Source organism: Diceros bicornis, chromosome 17 (genome assembly GCF_020826845.1).
Source record: "Diceros bicornis minor isolate mBicDic1 chromosome 17, mDicBic1.mat.cur, whole genome shotgun sequence".
NCBI lineage: Eukaryota > Metazoa > Chordata > Mammalia > Perissodactyla > Rhinocerotidae > Diceros > Diceros bicornis.
Genome location: NC_080756.1, coordinates 41067084 through 41090532, shown reverse-complemented (window position 1 = coordinate 41090532; position 23449 = coordinate 41067084). Strand labels below are relative to the sequence as shown.

The 23449-nt window shown below is 36.4% G+C and overlaps 1 protein-coding gene across 1 annotated transcript in view; it reads left to right on the top strand.

Moving 5' to 3' along the window:
- The window catches only part of LOC131415766 (solute carrier organic anion transporter family member 1B3-like), a 61597-nt gene extending 39340 nt beyond the window's left edge, over positions 1-22257 (top strand). Inside the window, exons 8-14 of the mRNA XM_058557583.1 lie at positions 2617-2781; positions 4178-4373; positions 7539-7704; positions 9835-10019; positions 16303-16367; positions 19182-19299; positions 21943-22257. Of these exons, the coding sequence (XP_058413566.1) occupies positions 2617-2781; positions 4178-4373; positions 7539-7704; positions 9835-10019; positions 16303-16367; positions 19182-19299; positions 21943-22156 (1109 nt within the window). The 3' untranslated portion in view covers positions 22157-22257. The remainder of the gene's footprint in view (positions 1-2616; positions 2782-4177; positions 4374-7538; positions 7705-9834; positions 10020-16302; positions 16368-19181; positions 19300-21942) is intronic.
- Positions 22258-23449: the final 1192 nt, after the last annotated feature.

The following is a 23449-nucleotide window of genomic DNA, read 5'->3' as shown; positions in this document are numbered from 1 at the left end:
GGGTTGTACCAAGAAATATATAGACAATTTCAATACAGTGTTTAAGTACTATGGTAAAGTTAATATAAGGAATTATGAATGCCTATAGATTGGGAAACTTAATTCTCAGTAGATGGAGCGAAGGAGTAAGGAGAAAGAAGTCAGAGGAAGTTTTTCTCTAGATAATTGGAGTAAGATTATTTTCTTGGTAATTATATAGAAAAAATTTTGCTTGCCTAAATATTTAAAAATGAAATAGAAGCAACAGTGGTAGTCAAGATTATCAGTCAATCATGTGAATAGGGATCCTCCCATTTGATAGTGCCTCCCCTTTCACACATCAGCCCTGAGGGCCAATCAAGACCAGTTTAGGAGCAATAATCTGGAGAAGGATCCAGCAGCAGCCAGAACAAGATAGTGGAAGCCATGAGGTGTTAACAGCGCAGTTTTCAGATTGCGCAGAGATGGTGGAGTAGTAAAAGCCAAAGCAGAGCAATGCCGAAACCCTTGGCGACATTTTCAAGTTGAAGTTGAAGTGACAGCACAGTTTCAGTTCTTCCACTCATTCATTTCATTGTTACTTTCTCCTCCCCCTCACTCTACTGTAAAAGCAAGGATGTGCTGGAGCCAGCTTGAGTTGGCTCATGAGAGAGGACTGTTAAATCTTCAGCTACACTGGTAGCTTGAAATTGGCCATGGTGGGAGAATTTACTACCATTTATTACCACAGAAATTGGGAAATACTACAAATCAGGCCCTTTTTCCCCAAGAGTCAGTTGTTAAACATTTACCGGAACGTCACTGACTTACAAGTTTTTGAAATTCAAAATAGCATACCAAGCATACACTCAAAATAATATACCAAGAATTTTCTTTTGGTCTATGCTACATTTCTGCTGTACCAAATTAAATCCATAAAAAGGAATGGATTGTCTAAACCCATAAAGAACATGGTTGACTGTGAGCCCAAAAAGAATGGAGAGAATAATGAAGATGCAAAAACAGGACAATTGTAAGAATCATTTATATTACCAACCGTGTTTGTAGAATAATGACCAGACTAGTAAAGAGGTCCTTAATTATGTGCTGTTAAGAATGGATGAAATAACTAAGAACATTTAGTTAGAAAAAAACAATATTGGATTTGATCTATAAGTTCTTGAGTAGAAATAAGACTAACTGGTTTGAAAGAAATAAAGATTTCAGTTCATTACAAAAACAATTTGTAAACAATAATTGTCCAAAAATGAAGCAAATTTCTTTCTGAGGTGGTCAGCTTATTGTCACTTCAGTTATTCACTGATCCATTTATTGAGGATACATATTGGTTCATGATTGTGTGGAAGTTCAGATGAGATAATATCCAAGTTCCCACTCACCACAAAAATTCAATGATTTGGTGAACCCATATGCTCCATTTCCTTTAATCAGATCTCACAACTCACTTAAAATGTCTTACAAGACAGTGGTCCTTCCTGACTGGGAAGTCCCCTGGGGAGAAGTTGAGCATTTTGGTCTAATGATTTTCAATGTTATTTATTCCTGCTATAAATTTCCTTATCTCTTCTTTTTCCCTCTTCTATGCCCTTCGCCCTAACTCTCTTTTCTTCTTCTTATAAGCAGATGAAACTATTTCTTAGTGCCACTGGATAGAAGGCTTAGTTCTGACTATATCTAATTGTAATCTTGAGAGATCTATAGAGCAAGATGTTTCAAAGTCCACATCGTTCATCTTTTAATAACTATATTTAGTTCTGTTTTGCTAGACTCTGATATTTCTTGTTTTTCTAAGTAGTTCCTTCCACGTTTAACTCCGATTACAGTTTGTTGACCTGCTGATCACAGACCCAGATCCATAATTCTTGCCATAGACAGAAGTTACGAATTTGTTACACACCTATTTGTACTATTACTATTACTAATAGTACTGTACTTGTACTGTATTATGATAATGTCACTTGAGACACAACATCATTATTCTCTGCCTCTTCTTGCACCTTAAGAAAGGTAATTTATAACAGTGACAGATTTACTGAGGCAGTATTTTATGATAGAAAAAGCTGTATACCAGGTACCAGGAAACAAGAGATCTGAATCCTGGTGCTAAATTGATCTTTATGATTTTTGAATGTTAATCTTCTTATTTCTGTGAACTTTGGATTATATTATCTTTAAGGTAAATTTTTACTTAATAGTTATATTGTTAAGTACTAACGTATAGGAGACATTTCATGTCTTATTCACTTTTGTTTCTTGAACACCTAGCATATTACCTGGTACCGAATGGAAAACCAAATATTTGTTCAATGAAGGAATAAATGAATTAATGATGTATGCAATTGTATGGTAGAGTGCTAAGGATGACCAAATATGAAGTGTACAAAGCAAGTTGCAAAACAGTATGTGTGTATCATCCGATTTTGGGGTAAAATGAACTAACTAAATGTTAAGGTACACATGGAAAAAAAATGGAAGGAATATATAAAAAACTGTTGAGAGTAGGATTGCAGGGTCCTGTAACTTTCTGTGTTATGAATTTATGTAATTTTAAATCTTATATAACATATTTATAAGATTAAAATATTAATGGATATGTAAGCTGACATAACATTTTCTTTATTTTTATGTTTATTATAGGTTTCATCGAGTCCTTGAAAAGCATCCTTACCAATCCCCTATATGTTATAGTATTGGTTTTGATGTGGCTACAAATCAGCAGCTTTATTGGTGCTATTACTTATGCCTTCAAATACGTGGAACAGCAGTATGGTCAGTCAGCATCTGAGACTAACATTTTGTTTGGTAAGACACGTCGTTCCTGTTTGTTTGATAAGCAATATTCCCAAGTAATTGATTTCTGGCTGACTTTTTGTTGTGAAGGCAATTTCATATCTTAAGAAATGTAATTTCCATTTATTCTTTCCCAAGTCTTATCAAACTTGTCCATCTTGTGGTGTCATCATTGTTCTGCATTTGAAGTTGCATCTCATGTCATTTTTGAGATGAATTCCTGAAGGAAAAGGGGCCTGTAAATGAAATATTTAGACATGGTATCTGCATAATTGGATCTTATAATTTAGTGCTGAGGTCCTGAGACAAATCCTTTTGTAATGTAATTATTATAATTCCATAATTGATGGACTTTGAATCAGGACCCAGCTACTTGCAAAAGATAGGACATTGATGTTTCCCAAGGAAAAAGCAATTTTAACTCATGGTTGATATCTACATAATTCAAAACAAATATTGTATTTTAGAGAGGTTTTTTGCTACATTATCTATTTCCAATGACATATTGAGACTTGCTTATGAGGGAAAGGTTTTCTTATATCATTCTTCCCCTACCTCCAGTACAATATAAGATTCTAAGAGCAGCATCTTTTATTATTATTATTATTATATTCTTAAGAATGTACGTTATCCTGTACAGTGCCCAGCACATTGAAGAAACTCAATAAACATTTGATACATCAAACTGAACTTATCAAGTGGTATGAGAGCAGGTCATAGGAAAACAAGACAATAATTCTCTATGATGCTCTTATTGAAGTTAAGATAAAAATTTAAACTGTAAAAGTTAAATTTGACTCCCAATAAAGTTCTTAGCCTGAATTTTTTTGTTAGAAGGGTCTTCATCTTTAATAACTCTTGCAGGACAATGAAATGAAAAAGTTATAAGGAGGATCAATCATTTTTAACACTGTATACAGGCCTGTTTAACATCTCAGAGTATATGTGTGTTAGGAAGAATAAAGAAGAGATATTAATTCAAGTATTCAATTCTAAAGTCCTGGGCAAATTTGGAGTTAGTTTTTAAGGATCAGAGCTCTTCATTTTGAGGAGATGTAGAGGATTCTAGGTGGTAGAATGAAAGTCACATAAGTAGGAATAAGTGATGTTTTGTTGTTGTTTTTCGGGGAAAAAAAGCACCTCATAGAAACAGTCTGTTCAGACATACAAATATTCTCAGTCACTGCCTTTTGTTTGCTGTTGGGGAAACCAAACCCTCAGCATTGGCAGGAAGAAATTATTTTTATCTCTCCCATATGGTACACTGGTCCCCTACCTCCATCCTGCCAGCCTTCTACTTAAGAAATAATAAAATTAGATGAATTTGATTGATATACACTGTTTCGTATGTAAAGACATTTCAGAATAATCATATTTATATAATTACAATATTTTCTCTTATTTCTAGGGATGGTAGCCGTACCGACTGTTGCAGTTGGAATGTTCACAGGAGGATATATCATTAAAAAATTCAAATTTACCTTGCTTGGATTTGCCAAATTTTCACTTTTTACCAATTTGGTGGCCTTCACATTTCACCTGTTAAATTATGTGCTAGTCTGTGAAAGCAAACCAGTTGCTGGCCTAACCTTGACCTATGATGGGTGTGTATACATCAATTGCATAATGTGTAAACTCTACAATGTAGAAGACTCTGCAAAGAAAACATGGCAGATGATAGCAATTTTAACTAAACTTTCTTTTAGTTGAGAGAAATTTCATCTTACAAATTCTTAAAACGTCCATTTCTTAAGATCTCAAACAGCTCTCCTTTTATTCCTTCCTTAAAGAAAAGCAACATAGATTGTAACAATAATAGCTATCACTTATTGGTGCTTACAATGAGTGGCGGGTACTTTCATCCTCATTTTATAGATAGAGAAAGCAAGGCTTAAAGACATGCACAGATTCCACGTCTAGTGATGTTAAGATTCTGACTCAGATTTGGGGTTTTTGACTCCAAAACTCTTACTCTCAACCACTACAAGCTTGGAAGGATCATGAGCAGGATATAAAAGACATTTTCCAAAAGTGACTGAATGATTTTTATCTATGGTTAATTTTGATATTTAACAACTATCTTTACAAGAAAACACTTCATTACATTGTGCTGAATTCTCCTTTTCTGCAAGCTTATAATTTTCTTCTGGTTTTGTCTTCATTAGAAGTAAAATAAATAAGTATCCTGTGTATAATCATATATTACACCCTAGAAAACCTTTTCCATTATCATCAAGTATTGTGAAGTATTCCTAGTACTATGATCTCTACCTTAAATTAAAGGCAAGATTCCTGTGCAGATTTCTTACCATCTCCTGACTATAGCTATCAACTGAAGCTTAGGAAGGTTCACATTTAAGCAACAAAGAAAGATTCTTAGATCACAGCTCAGTAATCATGCTCCTTAGTGCTGCTTATCGTTGGCATTGAGCTTTTAAACTCTGGATCCTATGAGGTGTCAATTTTAACTTGTCAATTCTTCCCAGATTTCCTTACCTAAATATCATCCTATTCTTGGAGACTTGCCAACTTAGCCCTGAATTGTCTCCCTGCTTCCTCCTAATCCTGACTGTTGTTGATTATTCCTATCCACCATCACCCACTCTGGTAAATCAAAATACAGAGTACCTAGAATGTTGAACTTTACAGGTAAAAGAACCTTGGAGATCATGCAGCCCAACTCTTTTAAATCCTTCCTCTCTATTAATTGAGAGCCAGAGAAACTGACTTCTTTGAAGTCATACAATGACTCCAGACTGCTGCTATACCGACCACATTGTTAGTTCCAAGGGCCCCCTGGGTGTCAGGGCAGGCTTTAGCCTAAAGCCAGTTCCCTGAAAACAGGTAAAGTAGCTGTGCCGTCTATGTAAAAGAAGGCAGCTAGAGTTCTACGGGATTTTCTTTTCATTCAGTAAAATTTTACTGAATGCCTCCTTAAGGCGAAGAAGATTTATAGGATACGTCAGTGCCCTTGTGGAACTCATAGCCTAATGATAGCAAATAACAGAATGAGTGTATTCAGCATTTGTGAAATGCTAGTCACTGGGGTAAGTTTTTAAACTATGAATTAGCTCAGAGCTTCTCAGTATGTGGTCTGAGGGTCTATAGGGGTTCGTCAGACCTTCTCAGAGGGTCAACGAATTCTAAACTATTTTTATAATAATACCAAGATGGTACTTGCCTTTTTCATTCTCATTTTCTCAAGAGTATATAGTGATATTTTCTAAGGCTACAGATATGTGACGATAACATCAGTCTGATGGCTAATGACATGTGTGCTTGTGTATTCTCATGTATTAAAATTTTCTCAGTATTAATTTCTAATAGAGTACATGTCAATAGATTTACCCCACTTGAACAGAAAATCTTTGAGGCCCTCAAGACTTTTTAAGAGTATGAAGGGCCGCTGAGAACAAAAAGTTTGAGGACTGCCAAATAATTTTTTTCCAGAAAAACTCCTATGAGGTTGATTTATTATCTATGACTTAAGAATGGCAAAACTGTTTTCAGAAAGAGTAGTCACATTGCTGTGAAGTAGCAGAACTAATGCGAACATAAGAGTATCTGATTGGAATATCTGGACTTGGTCATTAGTCATTATGTCCCCCCCACCCCCCATCATACGTCCCCAAGCAGAATTAAGTATTAGATGCTTTTTAGTAAAATTATTGATAATAGAATTTCTGAATCTATTTTTTCTTTCTTTAGGTAAATTACTTTCTCATTTAAAGATAATTCCTCAATCTTCAATTATTATCAAGATTTTTACCAAAAACGAATAATTTTAAAAATCTATAAGCAGAAAATTAATCATACAAATAATATGTTATAATTTTAGCCAAGTTATAAGATTATATTTTATAAATATAACCATGTTTACAGTAAATCATTATAAAGTATGTTGTAGTTTCATTTTAAAAGTATGGAGTTTTCCTAGTCTTTCTCAACTGATTTTTTTATTCTTGATTTTTAAAAATTGATCCTTAGGGGTTCTACTTTGACCGTGTCAAATACCTTTCTTATGTAGTTAAAATATAGATTTCTAAATTCAACCCAGTCTCAACCCAGTCAAATAACATTCACAGATTCATGGGACTTTACAGTGCCCTGGGAGGAATGGTAGTCTAATATCATTACCTTACTGAAGAGTAACAGAGTCAGAAAAATGATGTGACTTATATAATGAGGAATTTCTTGATAGAATCACAAAGACATCTTGTCTAAGTCTTACCTGTCTTCTTTGGGTTCTTTTTGTTTTTGTATTTTTGTGAGGAAGATCAGCCCTGAGCTAACATCCATGCCAATTCTCCTCTTTTTGCTGAGGAAGACTGGCCCTGGGCTAACACCCGTGGCCATTTTCCTCCACTTTATGTGTGACGCTGCCACAGCATGGCCTGACAAGTGGTGCATCAGTGAGGCCCGGGATCCAAACCCTGGGCAAACATAGCCGAATGCGTGCACTTAACCGCTATGCCACCAGGCTGACCCCTTTGGTTTCGTTTTATGTTTTACTTTTTCTGGGTCGTAAATCACGTCTGGGTAAACACGGAGGGTGAAAAAGTTAACAAACACCAAAAAATCTTAGCCATGTTGGTGTCATCACTCATCCAATTTCTCTATCCAATTAAAGGACACTCTCCCTTATTTCTCCTCTCTCCTCTCTCCTCCTCTTCCCTTCTCTCTTTTCTCTTCTCTTCCCCTCCTCCTCTTCCTCCTCCTTCTTCTTTCTCTGTCTCTCTTTCTGATGTATATCTATCATGTATTTTCAGAATTAGTCCAGTGGCATCTCATATAAATGTACCACTTTCTTATTGCAACTCAGACTGCAATTGTGATCAAAATCAATGGGAACCAGTCTGTGGGGAAAATGGAATCACTTACATCTCACCTTGTCTAGCAGGATGCAAATCTTCAAGCGGCAATAAAAAGCCAATAGTGAGTATTAGTTTTTACTTCCTCTCCTCTCCTTAATCAAAATTGCAGATTTGATTTAACAATTACTTATCAAATCTTTCTATAAATAACTAAGGTCTCCAGTAAAATGATAAGAGAAAAGGACTCCTAATATTGTCTGTCGTTGTGACAGCTGTCATTTTGTATAAACAGAGCCTCATACAAAATCATGCTTGGGACACAAACAGGTTTTCCTGTTGCTTGAATTCTCATTTGAGATTATTCTCAATTTTTCCCATTAAGTTTATAAGAATATGACCTTTTGGAATTTAACTGCATTTAGAATCTCTAGGGAGCACCTCATTTGACTAAAGGATATAATTTCCATTAAGTTGGAGGAATGTTACCTTTCAGAAGTTAGGGAAAAGTCCTGAACTGACCCCTTGTCAACACTACCTGCCTTCCAGGGCAACAATCAATATGCAATTTTGCATATAGATTCTGACGAGTTTATCTCTAGAATCATTACCCTCTTGACTTGCCAAGAAATTAATCAAGGCTTCATGCTCACTTGACTGACCAATTCTTGCCTTCCAGTTTTGATTTCCCCAAGGCTGGCACTTCTCCTACGCACAATAACTTCGTATTTCTGCTTACCTATTGCTAACATCTCCCATAGAAATGCCAACTTCTTCTTTACTCAAAATATTCCCTTTCATGCAAACTATGGGTTCTCCCAGTATGGTGTTCTCTATTCTACCTCCAATCCACTGAATATCTCACAAAGTTGGGGAGCCATTTCCTGGACCCTTTTCCTATCACCAACATTGGCAATGTAATCAACTATGATCACTGGTCTCTACCATACACCTCTGTCTTTGATTTTGAAACTTTTTCCATCTTTCTCTTCTCCATAGTCCTACTAACTGTATTATTGAAGGGCACTGACAACTTTGAAGAATAAAGCACCTAGGTTCTACAAATGTGGCCCAAGGGCTATACTTAAAAACCCACATCTCATATTCATGACGATAGTGCCTTTCACTGAGAGTGCCCCACTTAATCCATGGTCCCACTTTGCCCATCAGTGAAGGCCTGGAAGACACATGATGTTAGAATCCTAAAGAGAGCTCTGTCTCTTTTTATCTGCTTAATACCGGCAATGACTGTACTGTTTGGGGGCTACTGGGGAGTTCTTTTATCAAATCCTTAGTAATAAACCATCACTTTTTAATCGCTCAAAATAATGTTCTTTGTACATAAGTTTGGTTTTATTGGCCAGTAGGATAGCTACATAAAGGATTCCTCCAAATTTTTCCTAGTGAAAAAGTAAAGCTTCGTCATCAGATATGTATGCATTCAAATTTTTCCTCAATTCTCTTTCAATAATCAATCTTTAGCATGAACAAGTTCAAATTTCCCCTAAACCTTAGTTTAGCCTAGACTCAGAACAAAACTTGTTATAGTCACCTATCTACTACCTTAAGTGTCTGCCAAATTAAATCTCTAAAATCATTTGTTCCTAAGTTTTCCCTTTCTGTGCTCTAACTATTAGGGTATTCTGTTGTGTTGAACCTCTTCGGTAACAACATCATCTATCATATAATCTGTCATTATGCTCTGGGATGTTGTGTTTGCTGGCCAAAGTAGAATTACAGCACCCCTGCCTGGCTCCTTTTCCCTGGGACTCTGCCCCCTCTGATCGGTAGCTCTAGTCCCAGGTTTTGGCCCCTCCCAAACTACTATATTTTCTGGATTCCCTGGGTAATCTCTCCCCAAGGAAAGTTCCTGACACTTACAGACACTGTTAAAGAGCATAAGTAAGTGTGTTATGGAAAGTAAAAGTGAGTGGGAGAGAAATAGTAAAAAGAATTTATATTAATGTAAAAATTATATACAGAGTTTCAGAGATTAATTTCTTCTCTTCTTTTCTATGTTTTAAATGAGGAAGGAATTAAATGTTAACAGTGAATTGCATTTTCTTGTCTAGAAAAGAATCCAGAAAATTATTTTGCCTTTCAACTATTAAGCAACTGTATTTTTAGACTGTTTTCTTTAAAAACTGTAAATATTTTAGCTTGAATAAATGAGACTTCCTTAAATATAACGGAATGTTCCTATAGCCCAGATTTTGTAAATATATTCTGTAATATTTCAAAAATTATTTTTTAGGTGTTTTATAACTGTAGTTGTGTGGAAGTGACTGGTTTCCAGAACACAAATAACTCAGCTTATTTGGGTGAATGCCCAAGAGAGGATCAATGTAAAAGAAAATTTTATTTTTATATAGCAGTGCAAGTGTTGCATAATTTTTTTGCTGCATTGGGAGGCACCTCAATTTTAATGCTGATTTTTAAGTGAGTATGATTTATTAAAATAGTTTAATGTATTAGACTATAAATATACCTAATAAATGTACATATTTTTCATAACATATTTGGAAACCAAATTCATATTTTGTTACATTTTAATTTTCTAAGAATGCATTTTCTTAGCATTATTGTGATACTTCAATGCCATAATTAATAATAATTTTGTCTGATTCTTCCATCACAAAATCTAGATTCCATACTTTCTCATCTTACAAAGAATTTTAAAGGACAGACTGACTGACAGTTGCCTCAATCGTGAAAGAATGCCTGTGTGATTCTAAAAGAATTTCTAATTTTGAGATGCCTTACATCCTGATGGGCCTGTCAGAGTAAATCACTCCTAGATTTCATTGAAAGGAAACATTTGGGAACCAGCCTGTATAACATACTTCAGTCTATGATATTCCAAAGGATTTAATCCACCTTCAGGATGGTTTTGACCTAGTTTCTCACGATATCCTCGTAGACAAGAGAAAAATATATGAACAGAATTCATCTCTTTCTTCACTCATTAGACAAATATTTAGACCATGCTCGATAAAGAATATTCCATGGTGAATAACACAAAGTACCTGTTCTCACACAGCTTAGAGTAGGACGGGAAAGACACGAGAAAAATAAGCTTAAACATAAACACATAATTAGAAATTGTGGTTAGTACTAATAATGAAGAAGAGTACTATTAAAGGGAAGACAAAGGGAAACCTAATTTAGGGTTGAGGTGAGGAGAGCTGAGGAGGAGGACTCAGAAAGTACTTCTCCAAAAAAGTGCCATTTAATCTAAAGATCTAGAGGATAAGTTAAATTTAAGCAAATGAAGAACTTTACAGGAAGAGACTCTAGGTGCCAATTCCTTCCAGGCAGGAAAGAGCTACTGTGTTTGATGAATAAAAAGAAGCAGTTGGTTGAAACATATGGAGATAGAGAGATGGCACAAGATAAAATTGGAGAGCTGGGAAGGGAGCAAATAATATAAGCCCTATTGGCAAAGTTAATCATACAATCACCTAAAACTGAAAACATATAAAGACTTGTATGTAGGTCTTAAAAATATACATGTATAACCGTGGTGACCTGGGTTAACATCTAATTATATTTTTAAGACCTGAGTAGTTGACCACAGATTCACTGTCAGCCAACAGCATGACATAGAAGGGAAAGAAAACAAATGTTTTAACTTTTGCTAAAATGAGTACAGACCTATAAACTGAGTCTGCAGTTGTTTAAATTCTACTCTGACTCCAAATCTTGTCAAATTATTTATAGTAATTTATTCCACAGACGTAGCTCCACCTTCGTATAAAATGTTGTCTACTCAAAAGGAGAAGTCTCCCATATTTGCCAGATTACAGATTCATTAACTTACAGGACATTATCTCAAAACTCCGTATTAGCTTGCATCTCAACAAGTTTTAGCTTCTTAATTTAAAATCTTTCATAAGGAGAAAAAGGGTTTTAGAGATCACCATTCCATATTGATGATAGATTTATCTTGTTAAGAAAGTGGTTAAGATCAACATGACCATTTATCAAAAACATTTATTGATCTCTCATCAGCCTTCAATTTTATTGAAAGAAAACTTATGTGAAGCAGACTGTAGAATAAAAATATAAACTTCAGTCTGTTAATAATAGTCCGACGCTTATGTCATAAGGCTACTGTTAAAACTAGACTAAGCAGGAGTGATGACATTTACTCATTTGGTAAAGATGTATGATACGTGCCAGGCACAGTTCTAGGTGCTGAGGACAGAACTGTGAACAAAAGTGATAAAGGCCCTGCTTTCATTAGCTTCCAGTGGGGGTGAGGGATGGGGAGGTGGATGGGTGTAGGAGAAGAAACAATAAATAAATAAGCAAGTAAATATGTAAAACAGAAGAAGTGTTAAGCATTACGAAGAAAAATAAATCAGAAGAAGAATGTAGAAAAGGTAATAAAATATTAATGTTTGGAAATCGGGGCAAAGGGAATTAGGAAGGAAATCTTTGTACTATTCTTTCAACTTTTCTGCAAGTCTGAAATAATTTCAAAACATTTTTTTAAAGAGATGTGGATTTCTGACTTTCCCTTCCCAAGTACATGAAGGCTCAGCCAACCCTCTGAATCCTTAAAAATTTGGACTCGGTAGAGCCCTCCATTACTAAACTTTGGTGAGGAAGCAAGCACACTTCATCTTCATTAACTACGATTTTGATCACTCTCCATCTCTGTAACTGGTAATGGCAGGATCTATCTTAGGACCCCCATCCCACTGCCGCCACAGCTTGGCTTGATGTGCCCCCAGAGAGGGAAAGATAAGACCATAGATGAGAATAACCAGATGAGAAAAAAAAAAAAAAAGAAGAAGGAAAGAAAAGGGGCAGGGACAGATAAGCAGTACTAATTCAGATATTGTGCACTGGAAGTCATTTGATCAGAGACTTGAATAAAGATTGAGGGTAGAAACCATGCTGATACAGCAACAAGTGAAGAGCAATCCAGGCAAAGTAACAGCAAAAGTAAAGGCCCTGAAGTGGAGCATGCCTGACATGTACAAGATCAGAAGGAGTGTGTGCGGAAGAGAGAGGTAAAACATGCAATGAGAGAGCTAGCATGGTCCAGATAACATAGACCCTGTGGGTCATAGTAAAGAATTTGGAGTTTATTCTAATAGTATTGAGAAGCCAGTGGAGAGATTTGAGCATTAGAATTATACAACGGACTTATTCATTTAGAAGATCCCTCTGGCTGTTGTGTGAAGGACGTGTTTTTGGGGAGGATAGTATGGAATCAGGGAGAAACAGAAGGCTATGATAGTTCTTCACAGGATGGGAACTTGATTGAGGATGCTGATGGTAAAGAAAGTGGGAAATGATCTGAGTCTCAGTCTTTGTTTGTTTTGAAGGCAAAGTCAATAGGATTTACTGATGGATTAAGAGTTACATAAGAAAGAAAATTTAAGGATGATCCCAAGGTTCTGGCCTGAGCTCGTGGAGGATTGTGGTGCTATTGAACAGACTGGGGAAGACCAAGGAAGAGTAGGTTGGAGGAAGTGGAGACACAACAATTTGTTCTATTCCTGTAAGTCTGAATGCCTATTAGATATGCAGTCACGATGTCACATATACAACCTGTCATTCAGGAGAAATATTGGAACCAGAGACATAAATTGCAGAATCAGCAATATACAGATGGTATTTAAATGCATGGCACTGTTGAGATCTTCTAGGGATCGAGTGCAGACAGAAACATGATCCTAGGACCAAGATTCAGGCACTCTAACTTCAGAGATCAAGAACAGGGGAGAATCCAGTGAAGGAAATTGAGAAGGAGATCCCATGGAATCGGAGAAGAACCAAGGGAAGGCTGTGTCCCAAAAGCCAAATGAAGAATGTATCAAGAAGGAAGGGATGAGCAATGTGTCAACAGCTGCTGAGAGTTCATGGAAGTTAAGGTCTAGGAAGTAGCCATTGGATTTTATTACGGACTGGTCACTGTCAGCCTTAACAAAAATAGTGCATGAAGGTGGGAGGAAGAAAGACTACTTTGGAAAGGATCATAAAAAAAAAAAAAAAAAAAAATGCAAGAAAGGGAAGTGCAGATAGCCAGTAGGAAAAATTCTTTAAGAATAGTGTTATAAAAAGAAGTGGATGCGAGAGGGGGGTCAGCCAGCGGGTAGTGGTTAAGTTTGCACGCTCTGCTTTGGCAGTCCGGGATTGGCAGGTTTGGATCTCAGGCGCAGACATACGCACAGCTTATCAAGCCATGCTGTGGCAGGCTTCCCACATACAAAGTTGAGGAAGATGGGCATGGATCTTAGCCCAGAGCCAATCTTCCTCAGCAAAAAGAGGAGGACTGGCAACAGAGGTTAACTCAGGGCTAATCTTCCTCACCAAATAAAAATACAAACAAAAATGCAGAGGGGTGTGGCATCGAGTTCTGTTTATGCTTAATGCTAGATATTATAGCGTGCTTGCATGCTGATGACAATTATCTGGTAGAGATGAAGGAAGCTGATAATGCAGGAAGGAGGGGGAACAATTACAGGGGAAGATGAAAAGGGATGTGAACAAGTGCATAGACTTTTACTCTGAAAGAGAAAGGAAGGTCGTCTATGGGGGTAAAAGTCATGTACGTGTGCAGCTTTAGTGATGCAAGGGTATTGAAATTCTTTCCTGACTGATTTTACTTTCTTTGTTAAATAAAAAGCAAGGTAATCAGCTGAGAGTGAGGAGGAAAAGGAAGAGGCTTGAGATGAGATCAGGAAATGGGAACTGGTAATCTTGAAGATTGGGGGAATAAACCGACTGCGAAAAAGGAATAGTAAAATACCATATGATTGCACTGCAGGCCCCCTGTGGGTTTATGCTTTTGAATTGAAAATGAGCCCACTCAGCGTGTTCCGGTGACTTCCTCCAGCCAGAGCATTTCTTTGGGTATAGGTGCAGAAAAGGCAGAGGTAGAATGAAAGCATTTTTGTTTGTCTGGGACAGCCCAGGATGAGAAGGACGGGAAAGTGCAGGCTATATGAAAGGAGTGATTAGAATGAGAGACCATGATGAGAAAGGACGCAAGGACATGACAATGGAGATGGCCTGTGAAAAGGTGGGGGCAGTCAAGGGCCTGAAGACCCCTGTGGGGCTGAGGCTTGTTGGTTTAACAACAGAGGGAGTGAATTTAAAAGTTAAGAGGTGACTATAAAGGGGGGTGCTCTAAACTGAGAGTTAGAGAAGTGTGTACTGGTAGGCATGACCACGGGAAGGGGGAGACAAGACCAATGGCGTGAAGAAGGCAAGAAACTGGGAGGTCAGAGCATTGCGAGGATAGTCTACATGGATATGAAAATAACTAGTAAAAATGGTAAAAATAGTTTTGGAAAAAATGATGGAGAGCCTAGTACTAAAATCATCAGGGAATGACGGGGGTAGTGATGTGCAAGTGTATAGGTACTGCAGCAAGGAGGGTAGGGAATGGTATATTAGGATGGTGCACCTGTTGAGCAAAGTCAGAGGTCTTTCAGAGGGAGCACGTGGGCCTGGAAGCAGTAAAAAACAACAAGAAGGACACCTAAACTTCAGGCCCAGAGCTGCACAGGATGTGGGAGAGAAAATAGCTCTCTCTTGAGACAGTTGCCTGGAAAGAGAGCCATGGGGGACAGCCAGGTTTGTTTAGAACAAGAAAGTGATGGGACTCCTAAGAGCATAGGATCTAAGGATTTGGCTGGTAACAGACTATGTATCCCGGGGATGGAAGAATTTGGGTCATGGAAAAGCAGTGGGAGACTGGATGTGAGGAAAAGATGTCCTAGACCATGTTGAGTAAGAGCCCTGGGACCCACAGATAAGGACACTGAGTCTGACAGAGGTTAAATTACTTCTCCAAGTCACTTAGTTGATATGAAACATCATTTATTTCTTTATTCTCAAGAACAGGAACTGGCATGGAATCTCCTAGGAGGCACTTAACACATGTTTGCTAAATGACTAAATCTACTTATCTCTATGAACAAATACAGTCATCCAAACAGTTCAAGAAAAAAATAACATTTTGTATCAATTAATTCAATATTTCAGCAAAAACAGGATTTTAGAGCCTCACTCACCCTCTGCCCACCTGCCACTGCTGCCAGATAATTCATTTTTCTTGATATGTATTAGATTATCCCAGAGATGGTAGTGTCATCAGGTCATTGAACATATAAAAATGGAATTGTGAAAATAACTTTCTAAATGCAAGAGTGAGTTAATTGCTCAGAGAAGATGCAAATGTGCTTGCTACCTTTAAAACGACATTTAAATACAGTAGACGCTACAATACAGATACCTTTTTTGACCCTCCTGGTTATATTCTGGAGTTCATGAATCATGTTCGTCAACTTTTCTGTTAACAGCAATGGTCAAAAGCTCTGCTAACACCTAGACCTAGATTATAGTATCTGCTCATATTGCCTGTGTTGACTGAATAGACACAGAAAATCAGTTTCTTCATAGGCATAATAAATTCTGTTCCAACCACTGTCGCATAGGATTTCATAAGGATCAAATGTGAACATGTTTGTTAAATTGTCCGGAAATCATAACACATTAAATAAATAAGGGAATAATAACAATTATCATTCAGATGTTTTCCTTTTAAAACAACTAAAAATATAACTTTAAATAGTGTCAGCTATTCCCTTGAGGGTTTTCATTTTATGATGAAGAACAATGACACAGAAATATTTTAATATTCGTTGTGGTTTGGTATTTTAGAGACGTTTAATGTTTCTTTGCCTTTATCTTATTTCAGAACCGTTCAACCTGAACTGAAATCACTTGCAGTGGGTTTCCATGCACTAATTATACGAGCACTAGGTATGACAAATATACAGATTATAAATTCAAGATATAAATTTTTATGTCAAAGCTTAAAGACTGAATGCAATTAATTTCCAATTATAAGAAAGTAAAAAAAAAAAGTATAAGTAAAAAACGTTTTCTTTTGTGGCAAATGAAAAATAAGAGAGAGAGGAAAACTGAGTGACCTGAAAGACAATTTGGTTGATAATTCTAGTTAAAGTCGAATTAGAAAAAGGAATCATCATGTTTGTTTTACACTCTAACACAAAGATAGGTGTCTTCAAAGTTTTTCTACTTTGAGATTTAGAAATATTTCTTCCCACAGGCAGAGAGGAGGGCCTTCCTTCTACATGAGGGAGATAATGCCCAAAACAGCTTGGGAGGCCTGGGAATCTGGTCAGGCTGAGACTGTGAAGCAACAGAGGCGGACTTTCACTGCCCCACTCCAGCTGCCTAGTTCTCTAAGGCTGGGGTAGCTAACCTTGATCAGAAGTTAAAAATGCAAGAGGGAATGAGAACTAAAACTCTAGAATTGAACATCTTGGAATACGGCAGTGTTCTGAACAAAAGAAGGCTCAGGAAATTGTGTTTTTGCTGTAAAAGAGTAAGGTTGTATACTCCAGAGGTTAAAGGCCTATTTCTAAATATTCAAACGAGGTGATTAGTGTAAGATTTAGGAAAGCATCCTTTCTCCCTTACTGCCATTCGCCGCGTAGACAGTACAGATTCCTGTTGTTAACAGCTTCTAACCTAACTCCTGTGTGCGTCCCTTTGTAATACCTGTTGACATTATATGCTTATTCCTGGGAAGTAGGAAAAGGGCCTCATTCATCCAGGGATTGGGGTGGAAGACTGATCATGGCTGGGAGCCCACTGATAGCAGAAGGAGAAAGAAGTAGGAGGGGTCAATCCCTGGGACACTTTGCAAGCAACAAAAGGGACATAACTCTATGCCCAAATTACAATGGAGAAGTTGTATATTTGGGGAGAAGGCCACAGATCCTCAAAGGTAAAAAGAGGAACTCTAAAGGGCATGGGAGAGAAGAAGATGGAAATGCTGCAGGATTCCATTCCAGTTCTCTTCCCAGCATTCCCTTCTGTGCTTCTCTAATCTCTCAGGCTCTGTCCATACTGGCAGTTCCTCTAGATCTGATGGAGATGCCTCACTCCCAGAATCTAGGCTAGAAAATGCAATCTGGGGATCTAGTATTCCTTCTGATATGCTAAAATGAGACTGAGAATAGAGGAATTTCCTCCAGCGACATAAATTAGGAAAAAAGGAATTTTGCCATCCTAATTGTGAGCACCTATTTTGATATGTCCAATGTATGACACAAGAGAACCTAACTGCTTCTATGGGAAAAATACATACTGAGTACCAAACTTCCAATCCACAAACAATTGTCTTAACTACAACGTATACGTAAATTGTGGAAGGTCTATATAATGTATTAAACTGAAAGTAATGGAGGTTATTTAAAGTTTTAAAATTCCAATAATGATTAAGACCAAGTTTGTTGCCTAAAATAGTTAAATCATCGTTTGGTCAAACCAGTGACATTGTATGGGGAAAATTAATTATTGGCATATATTTTTCATTTTTCAAAGGGTGTCTGTGACTTGTGGAAACCTGCAAATTTCTCACCCATTTTCTCAGTACCAGTTTTCCTCAGATATGTCGGCCCCAGACACCAGTCTCTTGTCATCCTAAGATTTCTAACTCTCAGAAAATTGAGACTGATTAAAAGTAAATGGAATCAGTAAAATTGTGAAATATAAATCACTACCATTTTTTATGTAACAAAATAAAAATTGAAAATCATTCATCAAAATATAAAAAAGAACAAAGTAAAATCATGACTATTTCAGTTCTGCTGTCTGAATGATAGATCTCTACTAGCATGTCCCTGACATATTGGTTAAATTACCAATACTTAGAACTAGGAGTCAATCTCAGAGTTTCTTGAAATAGCTGTAAGAGCAGATGGGCACTTCTGCTGTAGGGCAATATATGTGTTCCTGAAAAGCCACACATTCTGCAAAATCATATACCACAAATAAAAATTGGATTAGGCACAAACCACTGGAATTATTGTGCATATAGGCATTATGGTGATCAGAACATTAACAGAAACAAAATTCAGCACCACAGGGCCCACCTTGGACAGCCCAGGCAGCTTCAGGAGGTATTAAAATGCAATCACGGGAGAGAAAATGCAGGATGTGAGCTCTAAGGAAGCAGAGCTCTGAGCGGAGAGAGAGGGATGACCTGCCAGGAACCCAGCACTCTGTGAACTGGGCCTGTGCTTCTCTGGGGAGGGAATCCTAGTGTTGCCTTCACTTTTTCATTTTCTTAAAAATAGAGTTGAAGAATCTCCTGCCTTTTTGTGGTTGAACTGAGTGCTTTTTCCTTTCTCTGTGAGGTTATAATTCTACTCCCACTATTCCAGCTCTCCTTGCCTAAGAAAAATTACATATGAACCAACATAACTTCCCTGTTTTACTGTCAACATTCTCCTTTTTTACCAATCATTGGCATGGTAAGATAAACGGCATTATAAGAACAGAGTGTACAGGCATATGATGTTCCTTCTTCCCCATGTGTGTTGGGAGGGAGAGGGTAAATAAGAGATGTCTATATTACTTTGTGGTTTGAGCCTTTGAGATTCCTAACAATCTTGATTCTCGAATAGATTTAAGCCAAAACAATGGGAGAGTCCTCCAAAATTTTCAGCTTTTACTTAATCCAAAATGTATCAATGTGGAATATCACCCAATCACATTTGAAACATGTTCCTTGGTTTGGCATCTTCTCATCTCCTGTTGCAGGAGGAATTCCAGCTCCTATATATTTTGGGGCTCTGATTGATAGAGCGTGTATGAAGTGGTCTACCAACGACTATGGGAATCGAGGGTCTTGTAGGATATATAATTCCACATTGTATGGGTAAGTTGTCTTAAGTATATTTCATTAATTGATCTTTTCCTCTGACTATATTAATTCCTAAAGGATGAGATGTATTTTCAGTATAACAATAATATTAATAATTATAGCCACCATTTAATGAACTTTGTATTCAGTGTTGTATCAGGCAATGTGGCCTCTCATTTTAATATTCATAGAAAGTGTAAGAGATCGATTTTTTCTTTTTCCTTAAATATGAAAAAACTAAGATTCAAAAAGAATGAGTAAGTTGTTCAAAATCATACAGCTAATAGAAAAAGATTTGAAATTTGTCATCAAATCTTTTCTGTTTCCACAAACACTCCTAATACTAAAAAAGAGAGAAAAAAATACCCCTGTATTCAATAGTCTCTGACTTCTCTAGGAAGACACAAAATGACCTGCTGGGGCTCTGGTCACAGGTCAATGGGGAAAAATTGTTTCTATACTCTTCTATTCATAGGAAAACAACTGGATGGCCACCTAGAAAAAAATAGTTGCAATAATATCTTAACCTTAAGTAAAAATTAATTGCAGACTAATCAAACATATAAATTTAAAATATGAAACTACAAGTATTAGAAGAAATCATGGTAGAATTTCTTTATTTATCTATGGAGTAGGAATGTGTTTCTAAATATGACCCAAACCTGAAAAACCATAGTAGAAAAAAATGATAAAATAGTTTTAGAACTCTGTGTTACAAAAATTATCTTAAGCAAATTTCAAACACAAAATGTAAATTGGCAAAGGAACTTGTAACTCACGACACAGGCACAAGTCAAATATCCTAAATATATCAACAGCTCTTATAAAACAAAAATAAACAGTACCAAATGCTGGCAAGGATGTGGAACAACAGGAACTCTCTTTCATTGCCAGTGGGAATGCAAAATGGTACAGCCACTTTGGAAGACAGTCTGACAGTTTCCTACAAAGCTAAACATAGGCTTATTGTATGATCAAATGATTGTGCTCCTTGGTGTTTAGCCAAATGAGTTGGAAACTTATGCTCCCACAAAAACCTGCACATGAATCTTTATAGCAGCTTTATTCATAATTCCCGAAAAATGGAAGCAATCAAGATATCCTTCAATAAGTGATTGGATAAACAAATGGTATACACTCATGCAACAGAATGTTATTCAGCAATAAAAAGAAATGAGTTATCAAGCTACAAAAACACAAGGAGGAAGAACCTTAAATGCACATTGCTAAATGAAAGAAGGCAGTCTGAACAGGTCTGTACTGTATAATTCCAACTATGTGACCTTCTTTCATAAAGTTTGCACCATTCCAGCCAGCTGGAAATAACTATCATTCTTCAGAACCCTTAGCACTTTGCAGCTCACTCATGGCCCTTATCACTTTCCTTTTGATTGTTGCCTAAAATTGCCTCAAGTATCTTGCAAAGTAACTGCCTGACGATTATCTAAAGTGGAATTTTTAAAAGGAGCTGTGCATTCACCAGTGAATACACAACAAAAAGTTAAATAGTCACCTTATGATTTTTTGGATTTAATATTTTGAGGCAACCTGATAATTGTTAATTGATTTTATCTAACATAGACAAATAATATCAACAACTCCTAATCCATGGAGTGAAAATCTACGTTACGATAGCATTCCTAAATCTACATCCAACTTATTGATGTTTTCTCAACAACAGTCATATAACCAGAAACCCATATTAATTTTTCTCGATAGCAATGGAAATTTTGAAAAGTTTAACCTTGGTGTACAACTACTTGATATAACCCCAGCATGAGGCAAATATATTTGAAAACTTTTAAAATACTTCTTTCATCGTATTTGGTACACCACAACATCCTATTACAATTTTAATACACCTAAGCTTAAAAAGCTCAAAATTATACAATTAATTCCATTCATCTTCAGTTAAACCTAATAATTGTTCAAAGTATTTTTTGCATAAAGCTTGTCAACATTTAGTTAACAATGTCATGAGGCCAGTTAGTGCTTCCTACCCTATTAGGTCGTGGTCATTAATCTTTCCTGCTCATTACAATCACTGGAGGAGCTTTGAAAAATACTAATTTCTGTGTCCCACCTTCAGAAATTGTAACTGAATTGGCCCGGGCATGGGACTATTTTAAAATCTCCTCAGGTGATTGTGGTGTGCAACCAAAGTTGAGACTCATAAGAATAGGCCATGTGTGCTCAGTAATTTTGTGTGGTTTTGTTACAAACTTCCAGTAGGCCACATGGAACAGGTTTGTGGACTGCATTTAGCCTATAAGCTAAACATTGGCTCCTGGTTCAATCTAAAAGGATTCAATTTGATTATCTCACAGTCCATTCATTTCCTTTATAATCAGTTACCATTACATATTAACTAATCTGTCTTTGAGAAAGTTAAACATTCTGAATATACTTTAGCTTATGAAAAGCACTTGGGTAGATCATTAACCACCTTCAGTTTCTGTGGCTTAATATCCCTTTTAAAATAATCAAAAACTCCTTATGCTTCAATAAGACGAATCACTAGAATTGCTGCCTTAATATTTTTATGTATAATTTCAAACATCATTTTTTTCTTTTAAGGTCTTCTGCATATTGGAGAGCAACACTGTAAATTGTTCCATCCAATTTAAAATGAAAATTGACCTTTTTCTCTTTTCACAGATATACCTACTGGGGCTTGATGGACAGCTTAAAATTCTTAGCATTTATTTTATATATTGTATTGATTTTCACTATGAAGAAAAAATATCAAGGAAAAGATACTAAGCAATCAGAAAATGGAAAAAAAGCCATGAATGAAGCAAACGTAGAATCCTTAAATAATGATGGACATTCTGCACCTCCAGCCAGAACAAACAATGAAACACATATGTAAGGGGAGAAAAAAATTCTTGTGTTGCTGTTGTTTCCAGCCAACGTTGTATTAATTCAGGAGGATGTTATTTTTGAGCGGTTCCCCCTCCTTTCACTGACATACCTCACACTCTTTAGTGATGATGGAACAATGAATCATCTATGAATTTATAATAATAAAATCAATTATCAATGAAAAGGAATGAGAGTTCTCATTGTTAGGAAACGGCTGTGCATTTGTGGTTAAGATTAGAATGTATGATCCATACAGATTTAAAGTGAGAAGTATGGATGGTATATAATAGAAGAAAAAGTATTTGCTCAGGTCATTGTAACCCAATCAAACCAGCGACTCAAAAATAGGGGGAGATGAAAAGGGAGGAGAGAAATGAATAGCCTAAATAAAGAGAAAAGCCTTTTTTTAAAACAGTTTGGACCATGTTACTCAAGCTTGATGCCTAGTATGATGAAGGATTTATGCTATCATGATGTTTGTCATTCACGTATTAAGTCAAATATTTCACAAACCTTATTAAATATAATCTGAAGTTGTTTTTGACTAGCAACCTCTGATCTCACGTTAAAATACTGCTGAAGAAATAGAGATAATCGAAAATTTGCAAGCTATGACTATAAAATAAGCTATCACAGAAAGTGTTAAGCTTCTTTTGGGCCCATGGAAATGGGTAGAGAAAAACTGACATTAACTTGAGAAAGCAAAGCCCATTTAAAAACTGTCTTCATTCCATCTGTCTGCTGTCTGGAAGAAGTGGAGTCTGCCCCGGATAATTTCCCAGCTATCTCTCAACTGCATGATTTTTTGTGTGTTTATTTGTTTGTTATTGGTGCAAAGAGACATCCTTCACATCACTACAAGCAGCAGAAGGAGGAAAGTGAATGAGAACAAATATATGAATATTGCATTTGCTAGTGACAGCAGCTTTATTATGGTGAATGCTAGAAATTGTAGTTTTTATTCTCAGTAGGTTAAAAAAAACTTGAGGGGCATCGGAATCACCTGTAAAACATTTTTTTAAAGAAACCAATCATGCAACTACCCCAGAGATTCTGATTCAAAACATTTGTAATGCAGCCTGGACATCTCTCTTAAAAAAAAAAATCCTTATAGAGCCCTTGATAGAGAGAGACAGAAAAACAAGCCACAGGACAGGAGAAGATATTCCTGAATATAGTGACGTCACATATCATGGATTCCTGCTAGAATCTGAGAATTGGCCTAGAAGTTATATATATTAACCTATTCTCAAGCTGTAGAGTTGAGAGAAGATTCATTAATCACACAAGCAGAAATGCG